This window comes from Ammospiza caudacuta, chromosome 18, assembly GCF_027887145.1.
Source record: "Ammospiza caudacuta isolate bAmmCau1 chromosome 18, bAmmCau1.pri, whole genome shotgun sequence".
Classification (NCBI taxonomy): Eukaryota; Metazoa; Chordata; class Aves; order Passeriformes; family Passerellidae; genus Ammospiza; species Ammospiza caudacuta.
Genome location: NC_080610.1, coordinates 4,759,563 through 4,775,334, shown reverse-complemented (window position 1 = coordinate 4,775,334; position 15,772 = coordinate 4,759,563). Strand labels below are relative to the sequence as shown.

The window sequence follows — 15,772 nt, the reverse complement described above, 5'->3', positions numbered from 1 at the left end:
CAGCCTGCAAAAGCTGGTAACTTGGTTAGTTTTCTCCTTGTTTCCTCTGTTATAAGTAATTCTCAGAATGTCCCTTTCTTGATTCAATCCTAGATCCATTAATTAAGAGTCCTCCAACCAGACAGGAGTTATTTTACAGAGACAACACTAGAAGTTGATTTGTTGCAAAAGACATCAGGCAGGCTGCCAAGGCTGCTGCATTGGTACTCACGTGGAGTAAACATTTAAAAAAGAAAAGTTAGTATTTAAAAAAAAAAAAGTTAGTAAACATAAAAAAAAGTAGTTCTGTAATATCAAAAACAATCAAATGTTCAAATAGCTTCTCTTTTTTCCTTTCCTGCTGCTCTGTTTTGTTATCCAACTTGGCATTACTCCACCAGCACTTCCTGTGATTCCCCCTGTGATCCCACAACGTGGAATGTTTTTGCAATAAGGCAATAATGCTGCTCCTGTTGTCTCCTGAGAGAGGAGAGTCCCAGGAGACACCTCCTTGTGTAACTCAGTCTCAGCACATCTGACACCCTGCTTGATCTCAGCTATCAATTTCAGCTGGAATTATTACATGGCAAGATAAAACAAATAATGTGAAGTGTTAGATGTATGGAATCCCACAGTTTAAGGAAAAACAATCTGCTCTCACTGTAATTCACACAATCAACAAGAAAATTTGGTGATGGATGTACAAAAGGCACAGCCCTATCTTCTAGCACTGCAAATTCTAGGATTAAAGTACAAGAGCTTTTCCCCAGTGTAGGAGAGAAGGAATTTTAGAGTAATACAAGAGGATCCATTTAGAAGCAGCCACAGCCAAGATTCTTTCTCAGATTCTTTCTCTGATACCTAGAGAGACCCTTAAATACACCAAAATGACTCTTAGTGCACTACACTAGTCATGAGGAAGCTGGGGACAGAAGGCAATAAATCTGCCTTTCTGCAAATGGTGAGATGTATGGTGATTTTAAAGAAAGGATTCATTTGCAGGGAAAAAAATATTTTTGACCATTATTACAAAAGAAAAACAATTAAGAATTTCATTATTTTAACAAGATCTTTATGTTTCAGATGGCACAGCCAGGGTCTCAGAGGTGATGAGTTTTTTTCCTAATTCCTTTGCACGTTTGAATTATTTTAAACTGTGCAAATTTCTGTGCTAATATGAATGGTACAAACTATTATCATGGAGACCTGCTCAGCCTCTAATGGTACAAAATTATATAAACACTGTTTCTCATCTGGAATGTACAAGTCAGAGGAGGAAACAGCACTGGAAGAGTGAGGAGGTTGGGAGTAAGTTTGAATTGTGAAGCATTGTGGGTTGAGGATGAGGTGGAGAGGAATTTAAGTGCTCTGGTGCAATCAAATAATCAAGAGTTACTAAATGGGAGAATGTTGTTGTAACCTTATTTTAGCTGGCTTGTTTGTGTATATTTTGATTCCAACTTTATATTGATGATGGGTTTTTTCCACAGATTTTATGCCTCTTTCAATGAATGCAATGATTTTTCTATGATTAATGGGGGCTTGTATGATAGATAAGACTGTCAGCTGCAGGAACACTGCCATCATCTCTAGCAGAGGGAGGAAAATGTGAAATGAATGGAACACAGGGTTACAGGAGAGCAGAAGGTTAATGTGGCTAAAGCAGTGGAACACTACTGAAAATCTGTACTAGAACCTGGCATAGGTCCACGTTCCTTTTTAGTTCCAAATGTGTTTATTAAATGACAATTTTATTAGGTAATCCCACATTTTTCCTTACTTTTCTCAAAGGAACCTAATTGGAGATGCTGTGATTTGATTTATAGTAGGTCTGATTATTCAGAGCTACACCAGATATTACTGATATCTTGAAAAACCTATTAATCTTTGTTAAATAATTAAAATATGTGCTGAAAACTTATGTTCTAGAAAATTAGATTGGGTGTCTAGAATTACTGGGTTCCTTCTAACTATAATTTCTCATTGTATAGATTGTTTCTTCCCTATAATTTCTCATTGTATAGATTGTTTCATTCCCTATTTATAAGTTCCTTTCAACAGCACCTCTTGATCTGACAACATGCTGTGGAAACAAATGTAGTCAATGAAATATTCAGATACAATAATTATAAGCTTGAGAAGAAACCAGTAATTCTGGTTTTTGAGCAGTTCATAAACAGCAAGTCTATAGTAAAGCATGAAGCTATAAATTGAGTTGTGACTCTAAAGACAAATACTGACTACCACAGGGCATTGTCCATCTTGCAATTTGAATGAGACAGAGCTCAGTGAACAGAAAATGTGTTCCTGTAACCTGAGACCACAACATCAGAGGGTTTGGGGTTTTCTTAAATATAGTCCTAATGCAACAAAATTATTTTTACTTCTTTGTCTGTAGCCCAACAGATTAGAATTTCCATCTCAAATATGAGAGAAGCATTTTCACAGAATACATCAACATTTCTTTATTCTTCTCCAATTGCTCTGAAATAACTTCATAGAAATTATCTCTTGAAATTGATTTGTTCTGAATCCCACTAATGTTCCTTAAAACCAAGAATTTATTGAAAGTGAAGACCAGATTCTCCATGCTGGTTTTGCACTCTTAGTACTTTTCTCAGCTTAGGCAAAAAAGGCCAAGATCAGACCCAGATTCAGACCCTCTGCTTGAGGCTCTTTGCAGTTTCCCTTCAGCTTTCCTCCTCTTGCCTTTTCATTCCTGACTCTGAACACTGACCTTTGTGCCCCTCAGCCTTTGTTCCTTCCAGGTTAGTAGGAGGCAACTCAGAACCCCCACAATGGGAAGAACTTTGTTAGAATTACAGGCAAGGGTGCTAAAAATGCCCACTTGCTCCTGCTACCTTAATCCTGCAACATGGACAGGCTACAAAGGGAATGCACTTGTTCCCACAAGAGCTCTTGCTGTGCTAAACTCTGTAAGCATCCTACCCAAAATATCTTCAAAGGTGCAATAAAACAAGAAGCCAGTCTCCTGCAAGAATTTCAGCTGCTGTGAGGGGAAGATGCTTCCCTCTCCACATCTCCCACAGTCTGAGAAATGGTCTCAGGATTTGTGAGATTTTTTTTTCCCTGCAGTGAATTTCTCAGTATAAAGGGCCATTTACCTTTTTTGTGGATAATAGGCTGCTTTATTGTTCAGATACTACTGAAGAATGAAACAACTGGCCAACTTATTCTGGTGAAAACTGGTTCAGCATCAGTGTGAACCAGTCTCTTTCTTTCTTTGTCTGTCTTTCTGTCATTTAAACAATCCAGCATTGGACAATGCAAATTGCTAGAGGTCAGTACTTCTAATGCCAAGAGCTTTGCCTACCTTTCAGTGAGAAACACTTACTGCTTCAAGTGATGGTGAAGTGTGTGAAACAAACTTCTCCTAAGCTGGGCAAGACTAATGGGAAAGGCAAAATTGCCTGGGAACTGAAGCGATTTCACATGGGTTACATAAAGGAGAAATTGTCACCAACAGGGAAATAAACAACTGATTTCTCCCCAAGGATGAGCTGTTCTGACAGCCAAAACACACAGAGCAGCTGTACTAGGTCACAGCCAGTACCTGCAGCACTCTGTGTCTGACTGTGGGCAACTATGGACATTTAGGAAAATTATGGAACAGATCAAGCATACACTGATATTTCCTGCAATTTACCCTCCCAGGTAACTGAACAGCAGATTGCATCAACATCTCTTTGTTTAAGTGCCCTTTTAATTTAATTGCTTCTTGAACCCAATTGCATTTTTTGACTTTTACTATTATCATTATGATTCTCTAACATCTCATGACAGAGTTTTACATTTAATTATGCACTGTATGGAAGGAATACTTGTCTGCTGTCAGATAAATGAATTTGATGTTTCTTACTTCTTGCATTGTAAGAAATGGTGAAAAACTAATCCACTATTCAACATTTCCATACCATTCATGGTTTTATGAGCTCTGACGTGTTCTCTCGCAGCTATTTATTTTTCCAGATTGAAAAGAACTAGTTTATTTAAATTCATATGATAGTCATTACATGCTTATGATAATTCCTGCTGGTTTTCTCTGTTTCCTAATGCTACTGTTACAAATGACTCCTCATCTTACATCTTTCATAAAGATCCAGAGAGTTTGAAAGCTGGGCTTGAGTGTGTTGAAATGAAAACCTACTTATTTGATAAGCACTTTTTTCTTTATTTCAGATGGGTATTTTCTGCAGAGAAAGGGCATTCACAGGCACGAGATTTTGGAATCTGTCCCCATGCCATTTAAAAAAGAAATATTAATTTCCTTTTATGTAGTCAATATATTGTTTTACTTCAATTAGGCAATTGTCAGAAAGCAATATTCACCCTATTAATACCCTTTCCCATCCTGCAATGTATTAGAAAAATGCCCATTTCAAAGAAGGTGCAATGAAAGCATTCTTTCTTTACACAGACAGTATCAGCAAAAGCTTGGATTATGAATAAACTATACAAAAGTAGGTTAGTCAGTGGCCTGAAAGAGTGGATAAACATTTCTCTTTTCACTTGTGCATTCCTGTGTAGTTCTCTTGCAGATTTCTGCACTATTTCAATACCTTAAGGGCTATTGCAAGGACCAGAGAGCATCAAAGAAAAGAAAAGTGTAAACCCTGGATGTTCCAGAAAGGCCACAACTCCATTCATTAACTATTTCCTTTTCATCCTGCTTCAACAACAGGACAGTGACTTTCCATCAAAGGACAGTCCCTGGGCTTGAATTCATCTCTTTGGGAGGCAAAGTTTGAGACCTGCTCAGAACTGTGTGTGTGTGTATAGTTATTTATGCATCAACTATAAATATGTTTTTACATTGCATGGAATTACAGAAATGTAGGCTGGATGTGATCCCTAAAGGTCTGGACTACTGCCAACAGTAAATCAGGCCAGCTATGGCTTTATCAGTTCATTGAGTGAAAATCCTCTATGGATGTAGATTTCACAAAACTCAGCAAAATGTTGCAGAGCTCTGCTGGTCTTCTAGAGAAAATCTAACATCTAATCTGAGCCTCCCAAACTTAAAATATTCATTGCTGCTTATTCTTTGCTCTAACACTGCTGGGAAGAGTTCTGTGTCACTTTTACTACAGCCTAATTGTAGGCTGTCACCCTTTGGCCTCCTGTTTGCCAGCCCAAACAAGCTCAGCTCCCTCAGCCTCTCCTCGAAGGTCACTGCAGAGTTAAGTTCTGTCTGCTGGGTAGATGCAGACTGGAAATTAGGATGACATTATTAACTATGAAGGTGGTGAGGCCCTGGGACAGGTTGTCTGGAGAAGCTGTGGGTGCTCCATTCCTGGAAGGGTCCAAGGCTAGGTTGGATGGGGCTCTGAGCAATCTGGTCCAGCAGAGTGTCCCTGCCATGGCAGGAGCTGGACTAGGTGACCGTAAAGGTCCCTTTCAACCTAAACCATTCTGTGATTCTGTCAATGTCTAGACACAGAAGGCTGACAGAAGTTTAAGGGTCTCAAACAAGGACAGTGAAGCCCTGGACCACTTTATGTGTAAAACTTTGCACTATTTCAGTTGTATGGAATATATGCTTGAAATGTTCCTTTTGCCCTTGAGCTAAGCAAGCAATCCAAAGACCTGGAAGAAAACAAAACCAAAAATTCCACCCCGCTTGAAAACACCAAGTAAGTGTTGAAAGCAAATGATTATTACCAGGAATAGAAAAGCTGGACTCTATTACCATATAAAAATCTCAATCTCAGGATAAAACATCCAGGTATTTACAATTGAAATATGGATTTTAATGACATTTTGAATATATTTTCAAGAACTATGACATTTTTAATGAATATGCTTTTATCAAGAAAATGTTTTAAGCTAGTTTTTTGCTAACCTCCAGAAATACGCAGCTTGCCTGGGATACTGTACAATGCTTAAAAAACTCCACCCCCCAAAGCAAACATAGGTATTGTATGCTGTAAATTTACTTAGAAGGACATGAAGATCCTCATTTGTACTCTGGAAATCTTAATTTGCTGGCACTGTGAAAGACCCTGGAGATGTATTTTTCTATTTCCTTTGTGGGATGTTTGCCCTCTTAGTACTGCTTGTGCCCCAAAATGATCCCAGAGGAGCAGAGCACATACACTCATAAGGCAGCAGCCAGAGGCTTCTGTAAAAATAAAACTTGGCTGACTTTGGGGCAGTAAAAGCAGAGTGTTAACAATTGTTTGCTGAGCAACTGAAACACACCAAGCTCTCCCTTAGGGATAAAAACCAAGCTACCTGCCCATTTTGTGACTCTCTTGGGTTCTTTTACTGCAGGCCTGGCAGCACTGCCCTGGCTGGACACTGGCTGGGAAATGTGTAGGTTTTATTCTGCTGGCCCATTGGGACATTAAGTTTCTTTTGTCAGCTGCAGCAGCATTACTTTTGCCCATCTATCCCTATTACTGCTTCCCAGAAATGTTGACTTGTGTGGCTGTTCTGTCAGGCACAGGACCAATACTGACTGCCCCATATTTCTATTTTCCTGATCATGCCTTTTTCTGAACTTTCCTCTGGACTTGCAATTCTCTTATGGGTAATGATAAATATAACACCTATCACATGCCCATTTTGTCACTTCTAAATATAATTTTCCTGTACTTCAGCTTACTTAAAAGATATGTATAGCCAGTCACAAGCAATAAATCAGTCTATGAGTATTTCTCCATTTCTATTGTGCCCCTTTTCTTGTTTGTAGAACAGACTTTAATACTCTGGCCAGACATACAGGAGTAGCCTTTATCTGGATCTTCTAACATTTCTATGGAATTATGATAGTCCCACCCTTTCTGACCTTTGAATTCAGTAACCTTCTCCACTGTTCTTCTAAGAGTTTCCTATATATCCTTTCTTTAAATTCCCTTCCATTTATAGGTGCTAGCAGAAGCACCTGTTGTCCTGCTCCTTTGCTTGGAAATCCTCTGGCTCAAAAATCTAATCCTCCAGTCAGGAAATTTAATCAAACTTCTTTCTCAGCTCAGCTTCCTTTACTACAACCATAGCTTGGTGTCAGACTGTACTTAGTAGGATTAACAATTCTGCATTGTTTCTGATCTAGGAATATAAAATAGTTTTGATAGATAGTATTGAAGATTGCTTTACCCCAGTCTGTCACTGGCACAAGTGTTACTCATATGTAACAACTACACACCAATGTTTCACTGAGCATGCACTCCTAAGACATGACTTGCTGCAGGCCTGAGAAGTGTCAGGGATTAATTTTCCAAAACAAATGTTGAGGACTCCGTTAAAGTAATATTCCCAATTAAATCTGCTTTGTCTGGTTTAGTCCACAGTAAGCCTTAGTAACACTGCAGGGTTTTCTCAGTCACAGAGAACATACATGATGAAATATTCATGATGTTGTTCATTGTCATCCCATACAATAGCCAAGCCTAAAGGTCCTCTTGTAATTCTCATTCACAGTGCCAGATTCAGTTATCATCTACAGAGTCCTATGTACAGACAATAGCAATATTCAACAGGAAACCACCATGGGACACAGTAGGCTGCACTCCCACTTTATAAGGTCTATTTTCCCTTGCTTCTCTGAATAAGAGGTATCAAAGTCTGACTAGTGCCTCCTCTACCAGTTCTACATTTGCATGTAAAAACTCTAAGTATGAAAAATTACAGGACATTACCTTTAAAGTAAAGAAGAATTAATTTGGTAGCTTACAAATTTTGTTTGCTAACGTATAGTTTCCTCCTGATTGAGAATGAATCTGATTTTAAAAAAACTCAGACTTGTTTCATGCTTAATAATTTTTTTTTTGCCTTCACAATATATATAGATATCTCCTATCAAAATCACACAAAATTTCTTCAGGGCTCCACTTCATAATACATATGTTTCTCAGCCTTCTATAAGCTCATTTCACAGCAGAGATTCAATATTCCTACAATATAAAATCTTTTACGATCCCTTTCAATTTCCCTTCATTGTGGTGGTATAAACCAACATGCTATGTTAGGTTTTCACCTTTTTACACTTCCCAGCCCTCCCATCTGCAGGACACTGAAAGGCATTTTGGAAGGAAGGACATAAATAGATGGCATGTGCATGCATGGATCTGTGTGATAGGTGCTACATTGACATTGCTGCTTTTAATTAGCTCGAGTTCCTTCCTGTTTTGTTTACAACGTGACTGAGCAGGATTTCCTGCAGTGGTTTCAGACCAAGGTAATAAATTGTTTGGGTGATGGGATAATGAGTTTGTCTGCTGGCAGAATAAGTTAAGCTGCTAAGTGTCTTAAGAACACTTCTTAGTGAATTCACAGTGGGACTTACTCTTCTATGTCACCTCTTCTCATTTTGACAGTTTAGAATTCCAACATTTTCCAGGAGAATTTTGGGCTCCTAGGATTGGGAAGAAAAAGTATAGAAACCAAAACCATTTTGTCTAGTCAAATCCTTATTGCTTACCCCATCCCTCCTGGGAGATGCCAAGGCTAGAAACAGATATATACAGGGCAACCCAGGTAAAGAGTTTTATCCCAGTTTAATACTACCTCAGTGGCATTCTTAATTTCTTTGAGAGGTGTTGGATTAAGTCTATTTACTTCTCTCCAATGGATAGTTTCTTCTTTTGAATTTTCAGATGAAAGAAATTTTTTAAAACTCATTAAATTACTGTAATATTTTCCCATTTTGTCCAGCAGCCACCTGAGCATATACATTTTTGTAGAAGTCTTCTTCCTTTGAACAAAAGATGAATCATACAATAGTTTGGTGTGCCTCTTACCCAGCACTCAGTCAGGACTGCCTGACTGCTACACAGGAAGGACATTTCAAGTAGCACTCATTGTAGGCTTTTTTACAAGAAAAGAGTGTCTCTTTGTATTCACCCAAAGCTATCACTTGCTTTCTGTATTTTTGTTTGTGAAATTATTCTGTTTTCCCTGTGCCTCTACTCAAGCATAGTTTGAATTCCTGAACTACTTTGACTTTGAGTGTCCTGGCCAATGGTATTTCCTTCATTTGTTTTGTAGACTGTCCTTATTTCAGAATGGATTCCTTTTTTATTTTGTCTATTAAACTTAAGGAAAAACATGCAACTGATTCAATTACTTCTTCAAATACTTAAGCTTCGTCTGCTTTCTTCAGAAGATTTTAAGTCATGGATCTCTAAAGAAGATATTTGAAATAGAGTTTCATGCCATTTTGTGAAATAGCTCATAGCTACCAGCATATGCTAAATGTCAGCCACCATTGCAAGGAAAGCCTCTGCAGGAAAATGGCAATAGCTTCCACTGGTTATTCCAAGATTTACTGACATTTAAAGATTTTCTAACTTTTCTAGAAAGTAAATATTACTATTTCTGCACACATTTTATTCATTATTGTTTATGGCTTACACAAGAAAAAAATTATTTGGTTTTGTTAGGGTTTTCAAATCCCCAAGTGCATACCAGTTTTAAAATAATGATGATGAAAGAGATATAATGACTGGAAGATGAAGTCCTTAAGCTTTTAATACAAATGGCAGTTGATTCCCCTATTTGTGATAGTTTCTCTCTTCATAATTTTTCATTTTTAATTTCAAAGCTCTCCCAGCTGTGACTAGAAAGCTTTAATGTGAAAGCTGAAAGGAGATACTACATTACAATTTGGCTCCATTTACAAACTCTGTTCTTTTAATTACTTGCTATCTTGATAACTGGGTCTTCCCTTTTGAAAATGCTTACTTGTTCAGAACTCTTTCCTGCTAAGCACACCTCTACTGTTCCACAGGATGACCAGGGATGCTTGTGCCTCTGCAAACTATTGCAAGCATAAAAGCAGCCATCTGTTCCTTAGCATGTTCTTTCCCTTAAGCAACCAATTCCTTGTTCTTATGCTCAGAGAAGAATTTGCAATTAGCCCCCAACAAGGCCATCTGGGTAAGGCATTGGCATTATCTTGCTTTTACCCCAGCTTGTGTATAATTATAAAATTACAGCAGCACATTTTTTTCTGACCACCTGGCTACGTACTCCCTTCAGGATTCCAGAACTGGAAAAGACACTGCAGAGAAGAATGCCTATCATTATTTTACTGTTTTATGACACCTTTGGGAGTCATACAACAATTTCTTCTATTTTTATTATAATAAGCCACAACCCTCTCAAATTCACTTTCCCTATGATATGTAAAGTAGTTTTACAATATTGTCAAAAGCAGAAATGAGCCTGTTTTGCTGGGAGTAGATGAGTGGGTATAGTGTGTATGTTTAGTATCAGCCTTGACCTTAGAACTGTGGATTTATCACTTAAGATATGGCAAGAAATCGTGTGGGATGAGGAGATGGAGCAATGCTGGGGAGAAGGACTCAGGGATGCTGCTGGGTGAGGGCTGGCCCTGCCCTGTGTGCAGGGACACAGAAACCTCCCTGTGCTGTGCTGGGCTGAGCCCCAGTGTGGGCAGCAGGGGAGGGGGGGATTCTGCCCCACTGAGGTGAGACCCCACCTGCAGAGCTGCCCCAGCCCTGGGGTCCCAGCACAGGAAGAACAGAGTGAGTCCAGAGCTGGAGTGAGTCCAGAGGAGGGCCACCACGTTGATTTGTGGGATGGAGCACCTCTCCTATAAGCAAAGGCTGAGAAAAATTGGATTGTTCAACCTGGAGAAGACAAGGGTTAGGGGTGACCTCACTGTGGCATTCCAGTACAGAAAGATGGAGAGAGACTAAATACAAAGGCCTGCAGTGACAGGACAAGGGGGAATGGCTTCAAACTGGAGAACAGTAGATTCAGATAAGGTATTAATAAGAAACTCTTCCCTGTGAGAGTAGGGAGACACTGGTACAGGTTGCCCAGAGAATCTTTGGATGCCTGGAAGAGTTCAAGGCCAGGTGTCCATGGCCATGGCAGGAGATGTGGAGCTAGATGGTACTTAACCTCCCTTACAGCCTGAACCACTATATGACTGTAAGATTTCAAGACCTGGGTTTTCCTTTCTGATACATTTCCTCATTGTTCATTGGTACATTTTCCTTCTTTGGTTATTAAAATCATGACCTGGATTTGGGGGGGTTCATTTCCCAAGGTATATCACACATTTATACCATGCAACCACAGCCTAGCACTGGCATAGTATGACCTGCATCTTTGTTGGAAATGATTCTTGGTTGGCTTATTTGCTTTTTAACTGAAAGAAATGGTATTCAGTTTAGTTAAGGATATTATGAATTCCAGATGTTGAGCCAATATTAAAATATTACATTGAAGAAGAAATTTCTTAGGTGTCAAGATCAACAATTTACTAATATTTTCTTTACATCCCACAAGAGATCACCAAGTTTACAATAATTTAAAACTGTCTGTCCTCTTGTACATGTTCATAACATCTCCCAGTTTATGGAAGGGTTTAACTCTCTGCTTTTGTCCTTGGATTACAGATTCCAATGGAGGATTTGGTAGCAGAGAGACAGTGTTGTGATTCACTACAGAATACAGTAATGAACACAAACCTCTTAAAATGCAATATCCTGTTGGTATGATTGTTCTGAGAGTTGGCCAAAAACCTATATTAGCTCTAAAAGATTTTTTTCAGACTATTAGTAGCGAAAACATTTAGACTGAGTTAAAAATTTCTTGCTTGGTTATTTATCAGCTACAAAATCAGGAAAGGAAATCTGGAGTATTTGAAAACAGATCTATGATGTTTCAGGGGATTATCTGCTGTGTATTTGCATGGTGAAAAAAAATGCATAAACATATGTTTTTATACCTATAAATCTGTTGATATTTAAACTAGGCTGGAGTGTCAGATGACCCCACCTTACAAAGGAAGAAGAAAACAAACAGCCCCAAATCAGAATGTCTGGCTGAGCTTGTGTTTCAGTGTGCCCCCAGAGGCCGGTGAGTCAGCCCTGCCCCTGGCTGCCGCGGCAGTGCCAGCCTTGCCGGCGCTCCTGGGGCTGTGGGAGTGACCAGCAATGCCACCAGCCCTGGCTCTCACTGCAAACACAGAGCTACAGCAGAGCCTCCATGGAACTCACAGAACACAGGATGGAGTTCTGAACAACACCCTTAGCAAATGAAAAGGAGTAATAACACAAAGTGAGGGAAGTATAAGAGGTAATTTGAAAAGCTTATGTAAATAAGTCTGCTCCTATTTCAGCAACTATGCATTTTTAAGAGGCATCTTTTCAGTAAACAGCTTTAGTGCAACAATAATGAACAAAACTGCTGCAGATTTCCTTTGAAATAATAACAATACAATATATTTAATTTCCAAATAAAACAACATAAAAAGTAAATTTTAAATAAACTATATTTTCATATAATTTTTGTGTAATAAACAGTGCATGATTATTCTCTCTTCCTCTCACCAGGTGACTCTACTGAAGTCAAGGGAGATGCACTAGACATAACTGATAAAAATTTCAGGAGAATTTAGAATTTATATTAGAAATATTTTGTTCTATTAAAAGCCAAAGTCATCCTCTTTCCTCCACTGTTTGTTCCTTCCAAACTGGAGAACTGGCCAGAATACTTCACAGTTAAACAACAACAAAAATGCCCAGACTGATTATTTTCATGCCCTCTGAACACAAGCCAGACAAATGGAACACATACATATTTGCAAATAGTCTTGTAAACCAAATACACCCTTGGTTTTTGATATCCCAAATCCCTGCTGCTCACTTACCCTGGATCACTCCCATGACTCATGATGTATGCATAACATTTTCTGAAACCTAAGCAGGCTGGAAAGATATTGACTTTACCAAAAATGCATGATTAAGACATTTTCTGTATCTACTTTTGACAATACTTGAGTGATACTTCTTTTAATAATCTATAATATTTTCTATTCAAAACATTGCATTTATTTACACCTACTTATAGGTGTAAACCAAGGAATAAACAGCCTCCCGAGAGTTTGGTACCATGGACAGCTCCAGCTGCATCAGTGTAAATGTCACAGAGGCAGCAATACCCAGGAACATTCAAGACAGCTGCTGAATTTTAACAGACCTTTCTTCTTTCAGTCTATAGCAGCATTGGATTTTAATTTCCAAACATAATTGTGGTGGTCATGCTCAATTGTTCTTAAATGGAGTTCACCTGCTCAGGGCAGCAGCCAGAGCTGTGAGCTTCCCACAGTTCTGCTGAAGAACTATTGCTGACACTGTTGTTTCCTCCCCTACAGAGTCGAATGGCAGAAAGTTTGCGTCTGTTTGATTCCATCTGCAACAACAACTGGTTTATCAACACTTCCCTCATCCTTTTTTTGAATAAGAAAGATCTGCTGGCAGAAAAAATCCGACGCATCCCCTTAACAGTCTGCTTTCCTGAATACAAAGGCCAAAACACGTACGAGGAGGCAGCAGTCTACATCCAACGCCAGTTTGAGGACTTGAACCGCAACAAGGAGACCAAGGAGATCTACTCACACTTCACCTGTGCCACTGATACCAGTAACATCCAGTTTGTGTTTGATGCAGTGACAGATGTCATCATTCAGAACAATCTCAAATACATTGGCCTCTGCTAAGAATCCTTGGGTTTAATCTGTTTTCCTGGAGTGATAAAAAAGGGGCTAACTTCTTCCACTTCAGTGGAAAAAAATTGGGCAATGCTTAATAGCCCAAGGAGAGAAAACGGGGAAATCTGATATATGAACACAGTTCCTCTTATACCCCTTAACCTGCTACATAATTTTCCCCAAATCTATGTTCTGGAGAGTGAGAGTCTCCTCTCCAAGAAAACCAAACACCCCCAGTGAAAAAACCCCAACCAAAAAATCAAAAACCCCAAACAAAAACAAAAAAAATATTGAGGCCAAACTCTGTGGAGATGTTTCACCACAGTCACTGCACTTTTATTCCATTTGTCTCATTCCATTTCCTACAGTGGGAGTGTTATCATGTTCTGTGTAAGAAATGACTCATCATCCAGTTGTCCTAAAATTTTATTGACATAAAAATATAAATCTGGTGAGTGACAGATGAACTTGTTTGGAGGGTGGGGAGCAGAATGCTTGTGTTTGGGAGAAAAGCTAGTTCAAACCAGAAGCTACTGAATGAGAGAGTTTAAGCAAAATACTACTTAAATCTGTAGAGAGTGGGCATGCACCCACACTATTGGTATCCACAGTCAAGAGTATGTACACATCCATCCTGTATGCACATGCACATGATCTCAGCATATACTATGTACACACCTCTGCTTTACTTTCCTGTTTCTCATGGACACCTTGCCTATTAAAGGAATTGTTGGTGCGCAACTGTTTTGTGAGTTCCTAACTGACTAGCAGCTCCTTCTGCTCTTTCTGGCTTCAAATATGCAGCAAAACTACATGAAATGAATCTCTGAATAGGCCAAATCAAGGTCGGTGTTTCTTCTACTGTTAAGGAGTTTTATACATCAAAAGTCTTCTTTTACATCTTTTTTTGCCAAATCTTGTGGTGTTTCATGAAAAACCAAATTATATTTAAGAAGTAGGTTAGTGTTCCTTTTTTAATACAGATTAAAAAAATAAATCACGAAGCAATTTTTTAAATTATTGTTGTAGTGTCTGGATTGCTGAATGTGAAAGTTGCCAACGGACAATTCTGTTCCACTGCTCCAAATACCTTCTGGGTATTGTAATATTCTAACAGATTTCCCAAGAAGCAGGAGCCATGGAGATTGTGTAGTGTATAACCTCAAAAGTCTTTTTTTGTTGGTTTTTAAAATTATTTTTAAAATGTGATGTGTTATTAGAAGGTTAAAGATGAGCGATATGAACAATAACTAAATGTCTTGTTATTTCAATTTAATAATTTAAATTATTTACAGTTTAGTGAAGTTAAGGAAACTGAAGAGATGCAATCCTCAGCTCCAGGTTTCATCTCATAAAGAAACACTACTGGATGGAGTAACATTCCTGCAAAAGTTTGAATGCATAAGAAGCTCTGTGGGACTACACTGGAAAATCTCACATGGATTATATAGACCTAAGTCTTTGGTCAGTTGGTTCTTTCCCCTGCCATAGAAAAGACTTCTTAAAGACATCAGTGTAAAGTTGGTGTGTAAATAAATGTTTGATAACTGTAAAGCACATAGTACACAGAGACACAGACACACATGCACACTGGAAAATCACATTCTACTTTTGTTCCCCTTATGTACTATGATTAGTGCAAGAAATCTCAGCCAAGGGCTCTAAGAAAATTAAAACAAAATGGTTAATAACATCAACATTTAAATTGTCCACTTCAAAAATAAATAATTCAAATGATACTGAATGTGTCTATAGTGTGTTCATTAAGTAGTGTTACGACAGTTAACTGATTGGATAATGCTTGTGAAGTTTTCCTAATTTTGAACAAGATATTTTATCCCTGTATTGAGGACATGCGGTCCTTTTAAGCATTTCCTGCTAACTGTAACACCTGAAGAGCAAAGGCAAAAGAGCAAATGAGGCTGGGCCTTCAAGGTATAAAGGCACAGAGATCTGTCTGTCATGGCACACAGTGAGGTTTTAGGTCTCACTTGTAGAGAGGAGCTGCTGCCTGCTCGGGATGTTTGCACTCAGGCTGCTTGGCTTGGCAAGTTTACTAAGATCTGTATTCAGTAATTGCTAGTACAAGCTCCTCTAAACTTTGTTTACTATAAATTGCTATCATTTACTGGGGAAATTGTGCAGTATTTCTAGTCTAATTTGCTTTTTTACATGTTATTAGCCAGCTGAATTGTGGAAAAGGTGGGAAGTGAGTCAGGGCTCCCTTTCCCACTGAATGGCCTGTTAGATGTTGTGTCTCCTTCACCTCTTTCCCTCATTGGACTGTGGCCTATTCAGATTAGT

The 15,772-nt window shown here is 38.6% G+C and overlaps 2 protein-coding genes across 2 annotated transcripts in view; one reads left to right on the top strand and one right to left on the bottom strand.

The window, feature by feature from the left end:
• GNAZ (G protein subunit alpha z) overlaps positions 1-15,173 on the top strand; it is a 49,824-nt gene extending 34,651 nt beyond the window's left edge. Inside the window, exon 3 of the mRNA XM_058816459.1 lies at positions 13,133-15,173. Within this exon, the coding sequence (XP_058672442.1) occupies positions 13,133-13,477 (345 nt within the window). The 3' untranslated portion in view covers positions 13,478-15,173. The remainder of the gene's footprint in view (positions 1-13,132) is intronic.
• The window catches only part of RSPH14 (radial spoke head 14 homolog), a 72,043-nt gene that overhangs the window by 51,398 nt on the left and 4,873 nt on the right, over positions 1-15,772 (bottom strand). The gene's annotated exons all lie outside the window — the stretch shown is intronic.